Source organism: Chiloscyllium punctatum, chromosome 24, assembly GCF_047496795.1.
Source record: "Chiloscyllium punctatum isolate Juve2018m chromosome 24, sChiPun1.3, whole genome shotgun sequence".
Lineage (NCBI taxonomy): Eukaryota > Metazoa > Chordata > Chondrichthyes > Orectolobiformes > Hemiscylliidae > Chiloscyllium > Chiloscyllium punctatum.
This window is the reverse complement of record NC_092762.1, coordinates 59,530,287-59,554,637: the sequence shown is the minus strand read 5'-3', so window position 1 is coordinate 59,554,637 and position 24,351 is coordinate 59,530,287. Positions and strand designations below refer to the sequence as shown.

The 24,351-nt window shown below is 39.2% G+C and overlaps 1 protein-coding gene across 1 annotated transcript in view; it reads left to right on the top strand.

Annotated features, from left to right (window-relative positions):
* The window catches only part of LOC140494593 (ras-related protein Rab-11B), a 31,733-nt gene extending 10,892 nt beyond the window's left edge, over positions 1–20,841 (top strand). The window contains exons 2-5 of the mRNA XM_072593936.1: positions 13,555–13,750; positions 14,596–14,789; positions 16,950–17,030; positions 19,516–20,841. Coding sequence (XP_072450037.1) covers positions 13,555–13,750; positions 14,596–14,789; positions 16,950–17,030; positions 19,516–19,661 — 617 coding nt within the window. The 3' untranslated portion in view covers positions 19,662–20,841. The remainder of the gene's footprint in view (positions 1–13,554; positions 13,751–14,595; positions 14,790–16,949; positions 17,031–19,515) is intronic.
* Positions 20,842–24,351: the final 3,510 nt, after the last annotated feature.

Below are 24,351 nucleotides of genomic sequence, written 5' to 3'. Positions count from 1 at the left end.
CCCTGATCTTTCTGTTCAAAAGGAATAAATTTGTTTAAATTGAATCCTATCTGCCATAGTTTTGCTCATTCACTTAGCCTGTCAGTTTCCTTTTGTAATTCTATGCTATCATCTACACTGGCTACGATGCTCCCTAACTTTGTGATCAGCAAACTTGGATATTTGTATATGGCTGTATACCATTACTTATTAACTTGAATAATTGAAGCCCAAACACATCCTTGTTAGACATCACTGGGCCCATCATGCCAAAGACTAGTAGGATTACAAGGATGAGTACATATTCATTATCCATACGCTTTGTTGCTTGCCACTCACCCAATTTCCCAGCCGTGAGTAATTTGCCCTCAATTCTGTGGGCTTCTACCCTAAAGCTCCACATAAGACTTAATTATCAAATGCCTTCTAGAAGTCTGTTTAAACAACACCTATAGATGTTACCCTGTCCACGAGCCCCAAACTTTATTTTCCTGTTTCCCCCCCCACCCCCCCACCCCCTCCGTAACCCTTGATTCTATTACTAGTTAAAACCGTGTCCATATTAGTCTGAATATATGTATGATCCAGCCTTGACAGCTGTCTTTGGTAAAGAATTCCACTGATTCACTGCTGTGTCAAAGAAGAAATTCCTCCTTGAAACACTTGGATGAATGATACCTTATTCTGAAATTGTCCTCTGCTCTTAGACAGTTCCCAAATAGAGAAACGACTTAACTGCATCTGCCCTATCAAGCCCTCAAGAATCTTGTATCTGTCAATAAGGCTGCCTTTCATTCTTCTAAATTCCAGTAGGTAAGGTATTAGGTTCTTTTTTCCAAAGGTTTCACACACGAGATGCAATTTGTGCGCGCACATTTCTGAAACCAATTAAAATTTTATTAAAGCCTGTACAAGCTAGATGATCGCTTTGACCCTTTTTGCAGGCATGCAAAGTCAAGTTAGAGGCTCTGAACAAAGAAAACACATCCTCTTATTATACAGGTTAGTTGGTCATGCTCACAGATACTCTGGCCACTCTCCACAATCACATGCCACTCAAGACAACCCCCAGCCACTCCCTAAACAGTCACATGTTACCCCAGGTACACTGGTAGGATACAATCATCCTCTGAGATAATGTAAATGCCCTGAACTTAGGGATTTGTTATGCAGATGAATTCCTGACTGATTCCCCAAAACAATGCAGGTCTGACATGCCGAGCTTTGGGGGATGGCTATGAAAGCATTTATGACTGGAAGTCACTGGTCTGATTTGATAATAGTAGGGGAGTTGTAGCAAACTACTGTCCAAATGGAGTGGGAGTCATCAGGATTCCTGCATGAGTCGCCCCCACCCATTTCCATAATGTTCAGTCACTGCAGTTTAACTGTTCAATATTGCACTAATAGCCAGAGAGAGATTCCAATTGAATCTTCTAACATTACACAGGCACATCTGGCTTGATCTCTCCTATAATATAGTCCTGCCATTCCAGATACCAGCTTCTCAGTTTATATTCTATTCTCTTTAAAATGAAGGCCAACATTCCATTGACTTTCCTCATTACCTATTGAACTTGGCTGCTAGTTTTTGATTCATGCACAAGGCCTGCTAATTCACTCTGCTGTAGCTTTCTGCAGTCTTTCTTCATTTAAATAATATTCAACTCCTGAATTATTCCCTCATTCATAACCTCATTTTCTCTATATAATCCATCTGTCAACTTCCCCCATTCAACCTATCTATATTCCTCTGCAGACTTATCTTCCTCAACACACTCCTTCCCACTTAATTTTATCATCTGCAGACTTTGCTGCAGTATGTACACTTTTTCCTTATTCAAGTCTTTAATATATTTTGTTACCCCAGTATTGATCTCTGCTGCACTCTACTTGTTACAGCTTGCCATCCAGAAAATACACGCCCCCCCCCCCCCCCCTCCGAGTCAGATGTACAGCACGGAAACAGACTTTCCAGTCCAACTCATCCATGCTAACCAGATATCCTAATCTAGTCCTATTTGCCAGCACTTGGCCCATATCCTTCCAAACCTTTTCCTATTCATTTCCCCATCCAGGTGCCTTTTAAATGCTCTAATTGTACCAGTCTCCTCCTCCTTCCTCTGGCAGCTCATTCTATACACTCATCACCCTTTGCATGGAAAAAGCTGCCCCTTCAGTCCCTTTTTAAAATTTTTCCTTCTATCCTGTGTTCTAATAGTTAGCCAATTATTGATGCTAAATGCTACCTCCAATTACATGAGCTCTTGACTTGTGGCCTACGGTTTGGTACCTAATCAACACCACATTAAAGTCCAAATACGTTAAAGCCACTGTTACTTCCTCTTTACCTATCCTGCTTATTGCCACCTCGAAGAATTCTAGTAAAAATGTCAGGCATGATTTCTGCTTCATGAAGCCATGTTGACTCGTGTTTCTGCGCATCTAAGCAGACCTTTTATTAACAGGCATCACAGGGGTCAGGAGTGTGCCTGTTAATCAAATATTCCAGTTAATCAAGAGGTCTATATTTGTCAAAAAAAACCATAGAAATAGAAATGTACTGCAAGGGGTTATTTACTTTATTGAAGGAACTATTGTAAATAATGCAATTTTACCATAAATAAAACTTACTGGCAGAGAGCTTTCTCACTTGTACCCTCAATTGACTACTTGCAGACTGCAATAATACAGTAAAATTGTATTTTGAAGTATTAGAGGTATCTAATTTTTTTCTGGTTTATCAAGCATGCCAGTTCATAAGATGCCAGTTAAACCCAAGTGCTTTGTACTTCTAAATGCTTGCGATAACATCCTTTATGGTAGTCTTTAACACTTTCCCAACGACAGGCATTCAGCTAGCTAACTAGCCTATGTTAACTTTTGTTTGCTCCTTCACTGCTTAACTGAAAGTGTTACATTTGGTAGTTTTCCATTCCCCTGTGGACTTTTTCAGAATCCAATGGATTCCTGGAAGGTTATGACCAGTGCATCTACTATTTCTGTAGATTTGGGAGATTCAGGGGACTTATTGGTCTTTAGCCCAGTTAGTTCTCCTAGCACACTTTCTGTCATGGTAGTTATTTATTTTCTTTCTTTTTGCCCCTTTTTAGTTATTTAGTGTTTGGAAGGCTTTGCATCTTCTAGTGTGAAGACTGATGTAATGTATTTATCCAACTGCTCTGTCATTTGCTGATTTTTCCCTCGCCTCCTTCTCAATTGGGCCTTTAGTTTCTCTTTTTTTTTAAAAAAAAAAAGTTCTTTAAGTTCTCTCGATCTATTTCGGGTGGCATTGGATGAATAACAGAAATTATGCCCAAAGCAGCTACAATTTAGGGTAATCACAAAATAGAAACATACGCTGGCCTTTCAAGAGGTGTCCAAAATTGATTCTGTCATGCAAGAATCAATGTGTAATTCTAGTTGGACAAGCTAATTTTGTTTGGTAATTTTTCTATTCCCTGATTTCTTACTCTGAAGATCCAGTTGGGAGAGGGTGTGTAATTGATGTAATCTGTGCCAGTGACTTAAATGAGCATCAAATCATTCGCATCCAAGGCAAATAGACCTATAAAACTTAATTTAAAATTGCTTCTGTTCCAGTAGCTGCCACCTTCTCTAGAATGGTGGTTGAACAGTTAATAAACAAAAGAAAATATTGAGTTATGATGGATACATGCCTCCAAAAGTTTTGTGAATAAATCTCAGTTTTATTCCTTGTTGATCACTAAATTGCTTACAGCAGATTTCAATGTTGCTAATTTAAAACTTGTGCCCATCAAGTTGCAGTAAACTGGCTTGTCTGAAGAAGTTGACCTTTACTTAGCAACATAGGTCTGATTTGTTTCACCTTCAGTTGAGTTAGCTATCAACAGATAGGTTAATTGATATTTGTATTACCATACGTGGAACAGCTTCAGCACTCTTCTGTTTAACAAGTTGAGGCACTTGACCTAGAAGTATTGTACCAGTCTAAGTGGTTATGTACCAAATTTTATCATACAAGCTGGTATTTATTTGTTTATTAGAAATCGTCTTCCATCGCAGTGGAGTGAAAATTCTTAACACTAAACTTTCTAGCTAAAGCTAGAAACATAACCCCCAACACCCCCCCCCCCCCCCCCCCAAAAAAAAATCTGTGGATTGCCATCTTGAGGTCGTGGGGGAAGCTTGTTTCTTATGAATCTGTGTTTGGGAGCTCCTTGCTCTTGATCGGGCCACTCATGGTAGCAGGATTGGGGGAAGGTGTCAGATTAAAGTATAGTTCAAAAATCTGCAGCAGAACACATCTGTCCTGTAGCCTGCCAAAACGAGCAGTATCCAATCAGGACCAACATTGAGATTTCTTGTTAGTTGTGTTCCTGATGAAGGTGGTCTCCAGCATTTGAAAGTATATTGACAAGTTTGAATCAGGAGGGTGACTGCAGCAGGATTCAAATCCCATTGTGGTTTCTCATGTCTAATTTGGTTGCAAAATTGAGTTGTTTCTACCAATTGCTTTTGGCATATGGAAGTGTGCAGATTGTTCGTTCCAGTTGTTTTAACACAGCAAATCATTATTTTTTTTAAATTCTTTGGGATTCACAACTGAAACAAGGAATGCCCAGGATGCTCTGTAAAACTGAGTCTAAATGATTTGAAAACTAATGTGCATGAATTTGAGGTTTTTGGGGAAATCAAGTTATCATCCAGTAATTCAGAAATCAATTGTTGCACTGTGATGAAAAATGTATAACATCTTTTGGAATTTGGTCAGTTATTTGGACAGTGACCTATAATGCATCAGTTCCAAGGAACATGATCGTAATCCAGTAGAAGCAGCACAGTGGCCTGATGGTTAGCACTGCTGACTGCATTCAATTTTCCCCCAGGTGAGTTGGTTTCCCCTCAAAGCTCAAAGATGTGCAGGTGAGATGATTTGTCCATAGTCTCATGGAATGTGTAGAGTAGCCATTGTAAATATGGGGTTTGGGTGGAATGCTCTTGAGGTCATTGTAAATGTGATAGGCCTTTTTCCACACTCTTCTATGAATTGAATGCTTCAAACTTATTAAAAACACAAAAAAAACCTCTGCTTGCTGTAAATCTAAGAAACAAGCAATTGCTGGCAAAGCTCGGGTTCTGAGGAAGGGTAACTCGACTTGAAACATTAACTGATTTCTCCTCACAGGTGCTACCAATTTGTATTTTTGTCTGTGTTCAAAGCTTTAGCTTAGAAGATGGAATATTTCCTAGGAAGAGAACAGGGCTTTTTTTTTGGTTGGGGGGAAGCATAATAGCTCAGGGCAGTTGTCACTTTAGTTTTATCGTTATAGTCTGTGAAGCTTCCAGGTCCGAAGAGTTCCATGTCATTAGAACTGAGAACGTTGAGGCCATCTGAATTGTGAAAGCTTGTACCATCAGACTCTGAAAGGAGTAATAAAATTGTCTCCAATTGAAGGAAAAGCAACCGTACAGCATCCATTAATTTGCTGTTCTAAAGCTGAGAAAGGAGTGGGTGTGATATTTCATTGGGATTGAATCTCTAAAGCATGGAGTTGGGAGATAGGGTTAAGGTTTTTTCCTAACACATGCAAGTTTTTTAATGTAATAAACTTGCCTTCTGTTAAAGAACATCTGTCATGTTTGAATGCTTTGTGACTAACCATAGTTAACAAAATGTAAATATTTTAATTTAACCTATTAAACATAACACATTTTGAAGATAGGAATGGGCCATTCAATCCCTAGAGTCTTTACTGCCATTCAATATGGCTGATCAGTGCTCCATACCCTAACGTAACATCCTTGTCCCTCGCTTCCATCTCCTAAGCAACAAAATACCCCTTTAGCCATGAGCTAGATCTACCACCACCTTGCAAATGCATTGACTGGTGAATGCCACAGGCTCATCTCACTCTTCTGGATGAAGAAATTGTTCCTGGGATGTGCATTCGATTTTCCCCCAGGTGAGTTGGTGAGAGAACTTGTGTGGATGCTCCTTCCTGTAAGATGACTATCTAATTCATTAAGAAACTGCTCTTCCAGAGAAGACCATTAACTCGTATGTACACATAAGCGATTGTTCTCTCCCTCCGCATCCAACCGGTCTTTTTAAAAAAAAAGTTGTCCCTTACCCTTAAGATGTGATCTGGATTCCCCAACATCTGGAATATAGTTTCTGTATCTAACCTGACTGGTCTTGTTAAAGTTGTTTTTTTAGTAGGTTTATAGGTACACCCTCAGGGTTATATTTACTAGAGTTTAGAAGACTAATGTACTGTTTGTCTGCTCCCCAATTAACCACAGAGTGGCCTTGCCAATGCCCTGTATAATTGCAACAAGATATTCTTCCTGTACTAAAATTATTGTTATAAATGTTACGGATCAGACCAAACACCCTAAAAATATGTTAAGATGGTAGCCTAGACTCTGAATCTTTTTATTTTAAAGGTATCAAATTCCAAATGTAACTCAGTTGGTCAAAGTACACTACATTAAGCAAAACAGTTTATTCATAAGTTGTAGTTAAAATACAGTGCCAAGAATAAAGAATAAAGAACAGAATTGGCTTGGGTTTTCCAGTAGGGTTATAACTAACAATAATATATTCATCTTAGTACAGAGGAACCTCCGATTATCCAAACAAAATGGGCGGGGGAGTATTTGTTGGATAATCTAATGCAAGATAATACCATTTAGCCAAGCATCAGGAGCTTGCGCGGATAATCGAATGCCGGATAATCAAGGTTGCTCTGTAATTAACTCTCCCAATCTCGTAACATCCCATAAACACAGCCTTGACGAAAGGCGGATTCAGAAAACAATGTCTCGCATGCAACGCCAGCAGCCCAAGAGGAAGAACATTGAGAAGTCAAGAGTGTAGCAGGGATAGACATACTGCAGCAACAGACCCGGCAATAACTAATGAGAAACTTAAATTCCAAATCTTGGTTTGGAGAGCTTGACCACCCCCTTTCAAGCTGTTTCTAACTTAGTAGAGGGGGGGGGGGGGAAGAAACTTAGTAGTTGGCATTTCAAATAGCTTAACCAGTCTTAAAACATTTCATTTTTTTATATATAAAAAGGACAAAATAAATCTCAGTATCACAAGGTCACCATACAGTCTGCATTTATTGCCTGTTGCACATGTTGCTAAAAGCAACCGTACAAATGTGTGAAGATACCCAGGTCTTGTTGAACATTTCTTCCCCTCAACTTGTAACAATTCAAATCTTCTACTAAAATGAATTGTCTTGTACTGCATCTGCCATGTGTTTGCTCACTCAGCCTATCCAAAACACACTGTAATGTCTCTGTGAAATCCTCTCCGCTCACCCCTTCACCTAGTGTTAACTGCAAATTTTGAGATTACGTTTAGTTCTCTCATCTAAATCATTTTAATAAATATTATGAATAGCTGGGGTCTCAGTACCAATCCCTATGGTACTCCACTAGTCACTGCCAGCCATTTGGGAAAAGGCTCATTTTATTTCTATTTTTGTGTCCTAACCAATTTTCTATCCATCTCTATATACTACCCACCAATCCCTTGCACATCAAGCTAAGTTTCTTTTTGGGATCTGACTTGCCTAGTATTTCCATCAGATGGGATCATAACTTTACTGTCAAGTAACAGTTTACATACATGTTGTACCTTCCTGTTCTCGCAATTTCAATTTGACGTGTAATGCAGAGGTGAATCATGTAGTTCTGCATTTTAGTTGTCCTGACGAGCAACAAGGTAATCTGTTCAATTTCATTTTTGTAACACTCTCTTGTTGAACTCTAGCCCTGTCTCTGTCATGTCAGCATCTATGATCCAACAAATTCTACTCCTCTCCCTCCCCATAATTGTACCTCCATCTTTTATTCTGGGCTTTGGAGGGAGAGAACAATCGCTTATGTGTATACACGAGTTCACTGTCTTCTCTGGAAGAGCAGTTTCTTAATGAATTAGGTAGTCATTTTACAGGGAGGAGCATCCACATAAGGCAACATATTATTGGGTGACCATTATAATCAGCAAGTGTCTTTCGTAAAGGTTAAGCCATCTTCTGTTTTATACAGTGAATAACTGGCTCTACATCATTTTTCTACCTTGTTAACCTATTATCCTGCCCCCACCCTGTTGTTAACTGCAAGTTCTTAGCTGATCTGAGTCATGCTCAGATGAACCTCTTGTTTCACACAACTCAGTAATTTTTCCCTACCCGCTCATACCTGGCATACATTCTCACTGTGATCTGGCCAAGGCAGGCAGATTGTGAAAGTATAATCTGTATCTTGTTTTTGTCATTTGGAAACTTACTTTGCATATGTGTAATGAGTTGGAAGTTTCTGGGTGCTATAGGAAACTTTGAACTTTTAAAACTTATGTCTCATCAGTAATCAGAAATTCAATCTGCCATCACTGTAGTTATCAAACATAATGTCATTGGATGTATCATAGCTGCCTATTTTGAGCAGGACTGAAAGGACCTTCCCTCATTTGTAAGCCAACTTTGTTTGGGTGGCATTGTGGCTTAGTGGTTAGCATTAGTGCCTCAGACCCAGCGGCCTGGTTCGATTCCAACCTCTGTCTGTGGAATTTGCATGTTCTCCTGGTGTCTGTGTGGGTTTCCTTCAGGTGCTCCAGTTTGCTCCCACAGTCCAAAGATGTGCAGGTTAGGTTGGTTGACCATGCTAAATGTCCATAGTGTCCTGTGGTTGGGTCAGTTGGATTAGCTATGGGAAATGCAGGGTTTCAGGTAGGGTAGAGGATGGGTCTGGGTGAGATGTTCTTTGGAAGGTCACTGTGGACTCAATGGGCCAAATAGCCTACTTTTCACACTGTAGGAATTTTATATATGCAGTGTCAGGGTTGTCTTGCTCGTCCTGTTCAGACCACTGCTAGAACCTGACTATCACCTGTCAAAGTTGTGAGAACAATGATGGTACCTTATGTCCCCAGGTGAAATGAAGTCAGGATTCCACCAGGATCCACACTCCTACCCTGTGGTGAGGTAGGGCTGGGGATCTGGAAGACCCTAATCAAGGGGGAGGAAAACAAAGGTTATGAGACACTGGCATTGGAACTTTGGTGCCTTTGGGTAGTTGCAACTGTCACCAAATTGACCCCTTCATGCTACCATTTGTGAGAAAAGTACCCTAAAGAGTGCCTCGCTTTCTGTTTGTGGAACCGTACCCATCAGAGTTACCAGCTTGTTGTCAAAGAAATAAACTCCTAAATTTTCCACCTTTTGGCATGACAGAATACTCTCTTGAATAATCTTGAGTGACCACCCTGAAAGAAGAAATGAAATTCTATTAGGCAAGCTCTCTAGTCCAAATTGACATACCTATCTTTTGGGGAGGGATAGCTGAGGAAATCAGTTAGGAGAATACACCCACAAGACAGCTTTCAGTGCTTCCAAGTGTTTGTGGATTTGGTATTGAAATGAGGAATGCAATTGTGAACGTGTTGGAGGAACTTCCCATTTATACATACATCAGGTACTTCACCTATGGCTGGGCTACAGGTGATGTGCCACTGCCTTTAGAGTTCATGCCTCTAACTTTTTGATTCTGAAGTTCAGGGAAGCTTGCCATGATGCTGCATTGTTTGCAAAAGATGATGGGCAGGAAACCTTCCATGGAAGTTTTCATGCAACGATTGGCACACTCCTCCTGTTGGAGCTGAAACATTGAGGTGGGAAAAGCCACAGTAAATTGTTCTCCTGCAGTCAGTGAGCTCAGCATAGCCTAATTGAGTCATCAACCAGCAGGGCAAATACAAAATCACATGACAGTATCCTAGATTAGAGCATTGGTGCCTCTTGAATCATGTAACTCTTTTTAGTCCAAGATAGATACTATCACTCAGTCCATACAGGCCACCAATCTGGACAAATCAACTTGATACTGGCTTACCTCCCAAATCTACAACCACTTCCATTTAGAAGGACAAAGGAAGCAGATACATAGGAACAATTTCCTACAACTTCCCCTCCAAGCCACAGGCCATCCTGACTTGGAAATATATTGCTGTTTCTTCACTGTGTAGCTTGGTCAGAATTCTGGAATTCTCTCCCTAACAGCATTGTGGGGTGCGCTGCAGCAATTCTAGGAGATGGCTCACGTGGCAGGACAATAAATGCTGGCCAGCCCAGCTATTCCCATGTTCCATGAGTGAATTAAAAAAAATTAATATCTATCTAGTGCTAGGACAATGCAAGGCCCAAGATGCAGATGATCTGTGTCAGCCCTGAAACTGTGTAATTAAACAGCAATTCTGCAATTACTCTGGAAAATCTTCGTGCATCTATCTCAGTTGGGATCCAATAAAGTCAGCTGCATTAGCTATATCAAGATCATTGCATTTGAGCCTTGTTGGCACCAGGATTGGTTTGATGAAGAGGTTTGATAAAGTTTGTTTTCATGAAACAAACAAGCAGGCTTTTTTCCTGGCAGAACAACCCAAAGTCAGAAGGCTGCTTTCCATCTGTTCAAGGTATGCATCCAAAGATGAAGGACGTGGTGAGCATAGGCGTCCATGAATCCAATGATGTACTGACTTTCAAGACATGCAGTGTCTTTTTGGAGCCATTGGGTCACTTAATAATAAAGACCAAATGGACAAACTTTTTTTTTTCGCTTGTAGAGTGATAAATGCTAGAATAAACATTTTAAACAGTGAATCTACAGTAGCAGTTGAGCAGTCTCCTCTGAGCCCCACTCCTTGGTGCATCAATTAGAGCAATAACTGGAGTATAAATAACATCAGCTGCAGATGCTCCTCTTAACTACAGGACTGGGCAATCTGTCTTGTCTGATAAGACAGGTGAAAGTTTGGGAATAAAATGAAAGATTTCTTCCATAAATGAAGAAGAAAAATATCAAGTCAGTCATACAGCATGGAAACACTCTACACCCACAACAGTCCTTGCTGACCATAATCCCAAACTAAACCAGCCCTACCTGCTTGTACTTGGCCCATATCCCTGCAAACATTTTTTATTCATGTTCTTCTCTAAATGTCTTTAATCATTGCAACTGTACCACATCCACCATTTCCTCTGGAAGTTCATTCCACATACAAACCGCTCTCTTTCAGTTGAACTAATTCTACAATCTGGTGGTAAACCACCATGATTGGTATGCTGAATAGAAACATTTTACACTTCCTGAGAAATGTCCAGATGTGGTCTTTGCAAGAAAATTTGTGATTCTACCAGAACATCACCAGTGCATTAATTTGAGCTGACCAAGGCATTTGACTTGATTTACTGAGACTGTTTATTCAAATGTAGGAGTCTGAGAAACTACTTCATAATTTGACCATTCATGAAATAACTGTAGCAGCTTCACTGGGAAATCTGAAATAGGTGCTTTAAACCAGATTGGGGTGAAGCAAGACAGTGTGATGGTCTACACATTGTTTACAGTCAACTTGACACTGGCTACCCATCTCATCATTAATAGATTTTTTTTAAAAATAGCATCAAGGTAGAAAATCTCTAACCTTTGACATCTCTGCCAAAACTAAACTGAGCACCAAAAATGTGCATGATTTTCAACTTGTGAAGGACTGCAGTGTTATTTCTGTATTCTCTCCGATCCCTTGAATCGTACAAGCAAAGGCTTGTGCCTGTTCTTGAATGTTGTCAAAATAAAACTCCTTTCGCTCACATCTAGACAGTCAAATATTCTAACCTTCCATATGTTGAAGGAGAGACACTTGAACATAGCTCAAATTTTATTTTTCCAAGAGCTATGTTTTGGCTTTTGGATGCTTTTTCAAACTCACCAATTAACTTGCTGATGCAGTCATGTAACTATGTACATCAGCGCAAATACAGAAGGTATTGGAGATTTCAACTACTACAGCAGAATTATCTTTAGTTGTTACATGTCCATTTAATTGAACTAGATTGCTCAAGGAAAGCAAAATTTTGAAGTGTTTGAATTTTTACTATGAGACAGTAGGCATAAGTTATCAAGATTTTTAAATAATTAGCACCTAGACACACAACACAATCATGTTTTTTTTATGGGCTGTTGATCTCTGAAAGCTTTATAATTCAGTGTGCATGATGCTTTGATAATGGCACAAATGTGTGTGCAACATGCTCCCCTCCCCCAAGTGGATGAGGCTCATCAACTGAGGTGCAGCAGACCACGGCTAGCTTTTGTATGTATCAAACAATTTGTCTTAATTTACCCCCGTCATACTATTACAAAATCTGTACTTGTTCTAAACTGGGTCGGAAGTCCCATGTGACCAGGTTCTAGTCCAAGTTTATTTGAAATTGTAAGCTTGCGGAACACTGCTCCTTCAAATAACCCTGTTGGACTATAATTTGGTGTCATGTGACTTCTGACTTTACCTACCCAGGTCCAACACCACCACCATATTCTAAACCAGATTTACAACATTGAAACTTTCTTGTTTGCTGCATAAGTATTATGCCTCCTAAATAGCAATCACTTCACTGTAAGGTAGCTTCTCTACCACTGTCTCTTTCCTCTATAATGCTCCATTAAAACCTGCCTCTGTAGTCAAGTGTTAGGAAGGTGCAGTGTGTACTATACTTTTTTAAGAGAGCTGAAATTTCTGGCTGGCGCAAAGTGTTCTGAAACAAGTTAAAATGTAATATTGACTGTGAAATCAATAATGCAGCTAGGTTGCCATGATACAGAAACAAATACAAATTCAAATTCAGCCAAGCAGTTTAAATTATGCCCCAATACCAAAATCCATTCAAATTTGCATTTAGTATTTTGACAACATCAAACCAATGAAATGATACAATGTTTTGGGGTATAAAACAAGTTATTTTGAACAGTTATGGGGAGAACTACCAAGAAAACAAAGTATAGACTGTAAGCTGAACAGCTCTGACAAGTACCTCTTCATATGAAGACCTGTGAAGCAGAATTACTGAAGAAAAGACGATAGAGGAAAATCTATAGAGGAAGATACAAAGATTTGACAGCTGGCTGGTTTTGATATTTGGGTTTTTTAAAATCTGAGTTTTATCAGACCAGCATTAAAGGGAGGTAAAAAAATTAGGTTTAAGAGGAAAGTTGCAAATAGACATTGGTTTAATATTCTCTATTGGACTTAAAGAATAAAATTGTTAATTTTTACTTTAAATAGTGACCTCTGGGATAGTTCTTTGCCTTAATTTTAAGATTATGATGTGAGGTGAGGTGAGCTTCTGTCAGGTCGAAATTAGCAGAGGTTTACCCAAATCTTTTGGCTTTCTATTGTAATGTAACCATGAGCTTTGTTTAAATTTACTTTTCACTAGTGTGAAGCATCTTGAGATTTTTCTCATGTTAAATGAGATTCACTAATACAAGTTGTAGACTCACATCTTGTTTGGTTTAGTATAAATGGTTTATGAAAAGACATAAATAGATCCCTAATAGTCTTTGTACTTGATTTTGTACAGTAATTCCTTAGTCTCTTATTGTAAATAAGCTGTGCCACAGGTGATTTTTGCTACCTGCATGTTGTCCGGCAGCACATTTTGGCAAATGACTTCCTTTTTAACAAGACTGTTATTAAATCACCACAATTACATGTATAATATAATTGATCTCTTCTAGTTGTCCTGATTGGAGACTCTGGGGTCGGAAAGAGCAACCTCTTGTCCAGGTTTACACGTAATGAATTTAATCTGGAGAGTAAGAGCACCATTGGAGTGGAGTTTGCCACCAGGAGTATCCAGGTTGATGGAAAGACCATTAAGGCCCAGATCTGGGACACAGCAGGACAGGAGCGATACCGTGCCATCACTTCAGCGTAAGTATTTTATTAATATAGTTAACTTGTAGAAATGAAACTAGAAAATAGGAGGTGAATGAGTCTTTTGAGAGAGACATTAGGTTTTGTGTAGTAATTCTTTTAGAACTGAAAGATTCCTAAGCTAAGTCAAGTAGATCTCTTTTAATCAATCCATTTGCAACATTGAGACTTGAACCTGGCCCTGCTAGCCCAGAGGTGGGAACCTACTGCTGCACCACGAGTTCTTTTGATAAATGGTAGATTTTATTTAACAACCTGTTCAGATTGTTAGAAGTCCCTGCAGCAGGTGGGAGTTGAACACAGGCCTTCTGGCTCTGAGATAAGAATGTTACCACTGTGCTGCAAGAATTCTCAGTCTGGTATACTTTCACTTTGGTCATTAAGTTAATTAACTTATTAGTTAATTTCAAAGTTGGAAAGAGGTCAAAAAAGTTCTTAACACTCACACCTAGTGAGTGAACAGTGATTTTGGTGAAAATGGCTAAGTAAACAATGGAAGCAGTTTTAAGAGTGAGTGTTGAAAAGGAGCAATAATATGATTTGCTAAAGTAATTGTTTAGAGCAGAAGAGCATGGTCACTTTGGCTCCTCTGGTTTGCTGCTTAGTTGGAATGGGAACTTGACTGTTAGTCCACTTTTTCAAGATCAGTATTTTGACCTCTTCCACCACATCCACCACAAAGAGTAGTTCATCAGCCTTCAGCTTGCAGTTACTTCCTAACTGATTTTTAAATTGGGAGTGTTGATACATACTCCAGTCAGACCTCACTTTTCACAGAAGAGAAATGAAAAGTACATCCTGCACATGTAAGGACTGACGCAATCTGGGTTGTGCTCTCTCAGGTACTACCGTGGGGCTGTCGGTGCTCTGCTCGTTTATGACATTGCCAAACATCTAACATATGAGAACGTCGAGCGATGGCTAAAAGAGTTGCGTGACCATGCTGATAACAATATAGTCATTATGTTGGTTGGGAACAAGAGTGACCTCCGTCATCTGAGAGCAGTACCAACTGATGAGGCACGAGCCTTTGCTGGTAGGTATAGTATATTAAAAATCTTTGCCTATGTAGTATAGTCATGCCATATCTAGTGGTAACGCTGGCTAATTGCAAGAAGTCAGCATTAGAAAACGGTACCATGGTAGACCTTGAGATTAAAACAATGCAGCAACTAAATATTTTTTCCTTTTTTGTATGCTCCCTCCCTATCCAGTAACGAACTCCTGTTGAAATGAATATCTCTCTTCAGTAGTTGAAGAGCTGGGGTATACAGTAGGAGCATCTGGGTAATTTCATTATTAACGCATCCTCTTCCTAAATTTACATGGTTACAAATCACTAGTTTCCTGATGAAGGAGCAGTGCTCCTTGAAAGCTAAACTTCCAATTAAACCTGTTGGACTATAACCTGGGGTTGTGATTTTTTTCACCCAGTCCAATGCTGGCACCTCTGCATCATAGATTTACATGAAGAATAGATACTTGATTGAGGATCAAAGATCATTTTTCTTCTGGAATGTTATTCCTGTTCAATGAGAAAAGTGTGCTAACAGCCAACATCCTACTATAGTAAATTAGCTAACTAATGTAGGCCTTTTCAAGTATTGGTTGAGTTAAGTTTGATCTGTTTTATTGCATTGCCATAATGCCAGTACATGCACACCCAGCGTATACATAAATACAGGATCAGTCTCTCATGGGTTCCTAAGACACTGGCAATAGGTTGCTACAAGGTCATCTTTGATTTCAATTAAAGTAAGTGCTGCAGAAATTGGCACAGCTCTCTGGCTTCAAGCATTAATTCATTGATAATGTTTATTTTCAAATCAACACTAAATGTGATATCATACTGAAAATTTTGATATTCTTTTGAATACCCATTTGGCAGTTTATCACAGTAAGATCTTTTGGATATTGCAGTATCAGCAGCTTGAACTATGGTCCTTAAATTGATTTTTTTTTTTCTCTCTCCATCTGCTGATCTCACCTGAGACAGAAGTTCAGGTGTGGTCATCCCACAATTGTTTCTATTAGCTTTAGCCTAAGAGGATCAACTCTGCAAGGAGTCACGTTTCTGATGACCATTTGGGTACTAGGATATTTTGTATTATGGATGGTGGGTGATTCCTTAAGATAGAATAATATGCTGCTACTGCTATGCACGTTGTCTTGTGATTAGCTGGATGAACTAAAAAGCCACCATCAAAGCTAGGGTCAAAGGAGGGAATTGGTTTGAAAAGCAGGAGACTTTTTTCTAGGTTCACTAGTTCTAAGTATGAATATCTCTGTAATCATTTAGTTCCAGATGAACAAGACAGATATGAAGCTGTCTGATTAGAGTCTCATCCTGTTTGTGTTTTAACCATACTTTGTTCGTTCACTTAATGCAGTTGACTACCAGCTTTTCAGACTACTATGAAAGTTCTCAGCATCAAAAATCAAAGGGTGGCACTGACTAAATATCTTTCAGACTGAAAATTGGTTTTGTGTGGTGTTTGTATTAGTGCCGCCTTTGCTCTCTAACTCTAGGGAGTAATATAATGCTGTTTGTTTACTACTTGCCAAGTTTGATTTTTATCTGTAATGATGGAGGTTACACACCTGGAATGGTGAAATGGGCACATGAAGTTAAATGTGTGAAGTGCTGAACTTTTGAGATGACTAATATGGAAAGACAATATACTGCAAATGGCACAATGTTTGAAAAGTGCAGAACATAAGGGAGATATTGGAATGCACTTACAAATCATTATATGTAGCAGGACAAGTGATTACAAAGCCTAAATGCATAGAATGTAGAAGCATTAGTAATGAGAGATTGGAAATAATTGCTGCCAGTGTGTTCTTAAGATGTGATTTTGATCATACAGAAACCTCATGAATAAGTTGAATATTTAAAATCAAGCAGGAAGATTTGTTTGTCAGAATCGGTTGTGTTTTACCTAAACATTTATAAAAACTGATTTCATAAATTTTGATAAGGCGATTAGTTTTTTTCATGAGGAATTTGGTTATGGCCAAGATGTGGGATTAAGCACAGCAAATATTATAGTGCATGAGCATGACTAGCAGAAGGAATGATCCCTCCCTGTTTGGAGTTTTCATTTTCATGAAAGTAACCTGAAATATACAAGTAGGTGGGTAAAAATAGTATGTTGCTTAAATTGTGCTGAACATGAAGTCTCTCTTCTTTCAGAAAAGAACAATCTATCATTTATTGAAACGTCTGCACTGGATTCAACGAATGTAGAAGAAGCATTTAAGAATATTCTTACAGGTAATAAACTTTAAAAGCAAAGGCAGAAGCAACTGATCATGGTGCTTGGAATTAGTCTGCAACACTCCTGTAGTACTCTTTTGATACGTAACTTTTTCAATATCTTGCTCTCTGTATTTTGCATCAGTTCAGATTCAACTAACCAAAGCTGAGGTTCTTGGATATCTCTGCTTTCCAAGTCACTCTTAAATTAATTGAGATTACAATATATTTTAATTATTTACCCAACCACCATTTAATGCACATTAAGAGGTTAATTTGTCAAAATTCAGTGAGCGTGGGAATTTATGCATTTTTTTTTTATCCTCAAAGTTTGGGAGAAGATTTGTAGCTCGGGTGCTCATTGTTGTGGTTTTGTTCGCCGAGCTGGGAATTTGTCTTGCAAACGTTTCGTCCCCTGTCTAGGTGACATCCTCAGTGCTTGGGAGCCTCCTGTGAAGTGCTTCTGTGATCTTTCCTCCGGCATTTATAGTGGCCTGTCTCGGCCGCTTCCAGTTGTCAGTTCAAGCTGTCCGTTGTAGTGGCCGGTATATTGGGTCCAGGTCGATATGTTTGTTGATGGAGTCTGTGGATGAGTACCATGCCTCTAGGAATTCCCTGGCTGTTCTGTTTGGCTTGCCCTATAATGGTAGTGTTGTTCCAGTTGAATTCATGTTGCTTGTCGTCTGTGTGTGTGGCTACTAAGGATAGACTCCATTAACAAACACATCGACCTGGACCCAATATACCGGCCACTACAGCGGACAGCTCGAACTGACAACCGGAATCGGCAGAGACAGGCCACTATATAAATGCTGGAGGGAACAGCACAGAAGCGCTTCACAGGAGGCTCCCAAGCACTGAGGATGTCACCTAGACAAGGGACAAAATGTTTGCAAGACAAATTCCCAGCTCGGCGAACAGAACCACAACTTGTTTTTTTATCCGCCCACATTATTGCAGTCCACTACTTCAATACAACCATGAACTGTGAACTGCTTTGAAAGCATTGATTTTGTGAAGTGTATAATGAGCTGCTTTTCCAGTTTTCCTGCATTCTTCTGGACTGCACGAGTTAATGAGGGAAGTTTTTCCCATTCAAGTTGTCAGTATTGAGTAATTTCGTGTCGATGCAGGGTGAATCTCTACAATCTGTTCTGATGTCATTGTAAAGGACATTAGTTAGGCCACTGTTGGAATATTGCGTGCATTTCTGATCTCCTTCCTATCGGAAAGATGTTGTGAAAGGGTTCAGAAAAGATTAACAATGATGTTGCCAGGGTTGGAGGATTTCAGCTATAGGGAGAGGCTAAACAGGCTGGGGCTGTTTTCCCTGGAGCGTCGGAGGCTGAGGGGTGATATAGAGGTTTATAAAATTGAGGGGCACTGATAGGATAAATAGACAAAGTCTTTTCCCTGGGATCAGGAAGTCCAGAACTAGAGGGCATAGGTTTAGGGTGAGGGGACAGATGAGACCGAAGGGGCAACTTTTTCATGCAGAGGGTGGTACATGTATGGAGTGAGCTGCCGGAGGCTGGTACAATTGCAAAATTTAAGAGGCATTTGGATGAATAGGAAGGGTTTGGAGGGATTTGGATTGGGTGCTGGCAGGTGGGACTAGATTAGATTGGGATATCTGGTTGGCGTGGACAGGTTGGACCAAAGGGTCTGTTTCCATGCTGTACATCTGACTCTTAATAGTTCCATTCATGTGCAATCCCATGATATAAGAAAATCTCCATAAAAGCACCATTTAAACCAATGGGGTGTAAAAACATTATAGCCAATATAGGAAAGGAAAGTTCATGTTTTACAAATGGTCTAAATTCTTCATGTGAAAGTCAATTCACATTGAAGAAATGCACATAGCAGAACTGACTGTACTGCTAACAGCTGCCTCCAATCCCAATTCTCAACTATAGAATGTAAATTATAACACTAAATTTAGGTCCAGTACATTTGGACTTGTACATGTCACTGCCATCAATGAACCTATTTCCAATAAGTCTGCTGGTGATCTTGTGAAGTAAAGCTATTCACTGCTCTTCCCACTCGTAGATAAGAATTCTTCATGCAGATGACTTGTACAGGTCGTTCTCACGTGCATTTGTCAGTGCGAACTTGCTGTAACTCAATTGAATTGGGGATGCTGTTTCCACAATGTGAAAGTTTAAAACGTGTTGACTGTAATGCAATTATAGCACCAGCATTAAGTGCTGTTTCTAAAGAGTGCATTTCTGTAATGCAGGGTTGCACAAGAATGCGACAAACTGACTATCTCCCTAAAGCTACACAGAATGGAGCAGAGCTATTGTCAACCTCAGTATAAGCCATCCTTCAAGGGTTAAAAAGCTTCATTAAAGTAAAATCCTTCTTGGATTTCCACAACTGGCATTTAAGACTTCATGAATTGGAAGAAGGCTAAAATGCCAATCAACATGCAGTTGTGAAAATACTGTATTATATTTTCAAATGCATTTTACCTATAATTTTTTTCTTTCTGCAGAAATTTACCGCATAGTTTCACAGAAGCAGATTTCTGATCGATCGGCTCATGATGAATCACCTGGTAACAATGTGGTAGACATCAGTGTACCCCCAACGACTGATGGGCAGAAATCTAATAAACTGCAATGTTGCCAGAATATGTGACCTGCTTCAGCAACCCCTCTGATCCCTATTTCTGCCTGTGCATTGTAGTGTGTTGTGAATGCTTCTGTCCAGTGTCCTGTGACTAATGAAATCCTTTCTAATGAGTTGTAGCAGTAGAGCTGATTCATTTCTGCATTTGGAACATCCCTTTTTAATGTGATTTGAATTGCATGTGTCCCCCTGCCTCTTTCATTTACCTGTAATTATGAACACTCAAGACGAAGTCAAGCAATACTTTATGTACATAACTTTTTTTTTTAAAAGACAAACACATCACCCTTCTGCATCTTTCAACAGAATTTGGGCTTGTGCATATTTATGCTTCTATAATTGAGGGTTCCTGTATGAAAAGGTCAAGATCCCACCATATTTCAACTGTGGAACATCTTTTTATAATGCTACTGAGGCCTTTATATTCTATCAAAAGTATTTATATCTTGTGCTTTGAAGTGTTTTCAAAGGAAAACCATATTTCCCTTTCAGCAACTAGTGATATCTATCATCTATAACTATTTAATTATAGCCTATTTGCTGTGTCTTAATGTAGATACTGAAGCTGCAGTGCTGCTTTGCATTTACTAGTTAACAGCTTAGTGCATTAAAACCTGACACATTCCTGAAGCATGTAAATATCCACACTGTCAGCAGTGCTACCTTCACTTTACTTGTCACTTGGAGATTTTCATAGTCATTTGGTGGGGGAACCGTTATTAGGGATTGAAAGAATATGCAGCTTGCAGGGAAAAGAACAGTTCTCCTTTGAACTGAATTTAGATGGACTTCTCTAATTGTGCATTTTTTTTTGTACTCATTGTTTTGTTCAGATTCTGTCTTCAATTCCTTTTAACCAGGATGACATTAATGAGCACAGCAAACCTAGCTATTTCTGACCTGGAGAGTTACCTTTTTTCATTTCCAATTTAATGCTGAGTTAAATCAAGAAATGTGTTGCTGTCCATCCAATTCTCTCACTTTTCTCATCCCTGCTGACCTTAAGGGTTTTTTGCCTGTGACTGATACACTGGAACAATGGCTGTTAAAATTATTTGGAGCACACTGTTATTTCCTTGTCACTAATGGTTCCTCCATTCCATTAAGTGCAATCCATTTTGTAAATATGTATTGTCACTTGATTGTGCATGGTTATTATATATGGTGGATAAACTTGTTGCCAAATCTTTTACTGTGTGATTCCTTCTGCTGTGCCACTAACATTGCATTTACTTCAAATTCATGCAATCCAATGTAATGCTTTATGCTTTTTTGAAAAAGAAACTTCCCCCACAAACAGGGCATCTCCCTTTTTTACTTTTGAATTTCTGGTCAGGAAAAAAATGCACTTCAATGAATTTTTACCTCCAATAGGGTTGTATTCTGGTAACCTGCTGTACAATTTTTTAAACTCTTGGGTAAGCACAGAACAAACTTTTTGTACAGCTAAATATAGTGTAGATTTCTGCATCCACAATGTACTTTCAATTACATAGGCTGTTCAGTTTGAAGTGGTGGCAGAATGATATATAAACAAATGCAGTGAAACATAGGAGGTCAGGTTCCAACATTTGTTCTGAAAAAATGTCTGGCTGTTAATTATAACTGAATAAATTCAAATTAGATCAGTTAAGTTCCTAACCTTAAGCCTTGGTTAAATCACAAGTAGAAAGCTCAATGTGAGGTCTTGGTACCACTTGTTGGAAGCATGGTCGGAAAGAGCCCATGTGTAACTGAAATTACTGGGTATCGAGAAAATCTCCCCTCCCTTTTTTTTTATTTTGACCTCAAACAAGCAAATATCTTGCTTGGTGTTTGGTATGATTCCAATCATCACTGTGCTCCCCAAGGTGTGATCTAGACTCTGCAATCTTCAGCTGCTTTCTTAATGACCTTCAGAAGTGATGATGTTCAGCTTAATGATTTGCATAATGTGAGCACCATTTATGACTGTTCTGAAACAGTTAGGCCTGGGGTAAGTGGCAAGAAACCTTTTCTTAACAAAACCGCCAGGCAGCAGGACAAGACAAAATCTAACCACTTCTCTTAGGACTGGAATTCAATTATGGCTGTCCCTCTGAATATCAATCAACACTTTTTGTGCCCATCATTCACTGCTGAATTTCCAGTTTCTTTTTAATGACTTAGCTGGTTTCTCCACAAGGAGTTTATCTAAATGGTATGATTCAGGACTGGGAATGCTCCCTTGGCTGGATAATGTAGCTCCAATAGTATTCAGGAGGTTTGCACCTGATCATAAAATCAGATGTGCAGCACAGAAACAGACCCTTCGGTCCAACTCGTCCAGGCCTACCAGATATCCCAACCTAGTCTAGTCCCATTTTCCAGCACTTGGCCCACATCCCTCCAGCTGCCTTCTAAATATTGTAATTGTACTAGCCTCCACTTCCTTTAGCAACTCATTCTATACATGTACCACCCTGAATTTCCTTCAACATTCATTCACTTCTCTACTGCATTTGCAAAGGTAACATACAGAAATTCCTCATTCAATTACATTGGAAATTATAACAATGGAAAACAGTCATTTTGACACTAGAGAGCATAGATATGGTGGGTGGGAGAGAAAGAAATTTTGAAAAGCAACTTAAAGGGGCAATGTTTTCATATGGAGGGTAGTTGTGAATATGGAATAAGCTGCCAGAGGAAGTAGTGGAAGCTGGTATAATTGCAACATTTAAAAAGCATCTTGCTGGGTATACATATAGGAAGGGTTTGGAGGGATATGGGCCATGTGCTGGCAAATGGGACTATATATTTATCTAGGATCTCTGGTTGGCAAAGTAGAGTTGGGTTGAAGGATCTGTTTCTATGCTGTATATCTATAGGACTGTAACAAAATTAGCTATAATTAACGGAGTTTCTATTGTCATAGAAACTCAGACTCAAGACACAAACAGAATGAAATAGGATTTGATCCTTGAACCTATCCATTCAGTAATAGCATAGCTGATGTTTATCATCACCATTACACATTCCTTATTTTCCATAATATGGTGTACCCAAAAAAAAGTCTTTAGGGTGACCAACAGCCTAGATTCATAGCACTTTTGAAGTGTTCTGGAAATAAGATTAAAACCAGAGGTAAGTTTCCATTTCCTGCATACAGGTTTTAAAAGCTGCTCTAAATGTTCCAGCATTTGAAATTTGTATTGTCTAAACCCTATCCAGTGTATTCCAGCTCCACAAAATAATTGTGATCAGAGACAAACACTTGATTCCAATTTACACATGTGGGAGTCCTTCCATGAATATCTGAGGAAAGCAGCAGAAAAGGACAACACCAGGAAAGACCCATCTACCAAATCGGCTGGATCTATTTGGGCTGCTTACAACACTCCAGCTGTTAGTACATTGCTGTGAAGTATGATACAGCAAGTGTTATGTGTCTTGTGAGAGGTAACCTATTGTTGACATCTTATTGACACTCAACAGAATGCAATAATATGCATCATATCTGTAATCCTCTGCCATGGCTTCTTCATCTTATAAATTTCAATCCTCTTTACACTGAGAAAAATCCACAAGCTGGATGATAGCATCCATGCTGTACCTCACTTAACTCCATAATGACATTCAATTCAGCTATTGCCTGCCTTCCATCTTAATGCTCCATCTGGAGAAACCTTACCAAGATAGATCTACTAGTAGAGATTTCTTGCATCAAGAAATAGGAAGTCAAACAAATTTGTCATGGTAACCACTTTCTACTGATGACAGGCTTTGAGCTATGATGGAACAAAGGTTCTGGAAAGCCACCCCCTGCTGATTGGGGCCTCAGTACAAACCCTTTATGCACTTGGAGGGACACAAAGCCACACATTGCCTGCAGACTAGGCCCTCTGATCAGAGTGATGAACTAATCACTTTAAACTCAGCAAATTAGGAAATTGCTTAATGCCAAGGATTTACATTTGTGAAACAAAATAAATAAATTAGAGGACCAGACAATGTGGGAATGGCAAAAACTACTCCTCCAATCACAAGTTCCAGCTTTTCCACAGTAGCTTTCCCAGTTGTAGAAATGGTAGAGGTTTGGAGCCCTCTTTCACAAATAACAGATGCTGGGTCAGTTGTGAATTTTAAATCTGAGTTTGATAATCCCTCTGCTTAACAAAAAGTTAAGGGATATGTGACAAAAGTTGGTATATGGAGTCAGGCTACAGCTCAGCCATTACATTGAATAGTGGAACAGGCTTGAAGGGCTGAGTGGCCTATTTCTGTTCTCTGTCATATAGAATTTGATTGCAGGAGCAGCAAAGGTTATAAAAAAAAAGCAAGAAATCTGAGATTGAAGATGCTGGAAAAGTTATTCTGATGCATAATGCAACCATCAAATAGGAGACTTTGCTTGTGCTTGGATCACTATTACTCAAGTGCTTAATATGGAAAAGACTGCAAACGCCAGGCTCCACAGCTTGCTCTTTCCTGGAAGTGTAGATCCAACTGCTAGGTGAGTTACTTCCATTCTCTAGGAGAGAAATTCAGCTTTAAGGGAATAGGAGGTGGGGATAACCAACATAGATTTAACACCTTGGGCTTTGAGCCTGCTCCATCATTCACTAAAATCATGGCCTCAACTCCACTTCTTATCTTGTCTTCCATAGCCTCTGACTCCCTTCAATATCAAAAGACTAACTCAATCTGCAATAAATTCAAATGATTCAGCTACATGCTG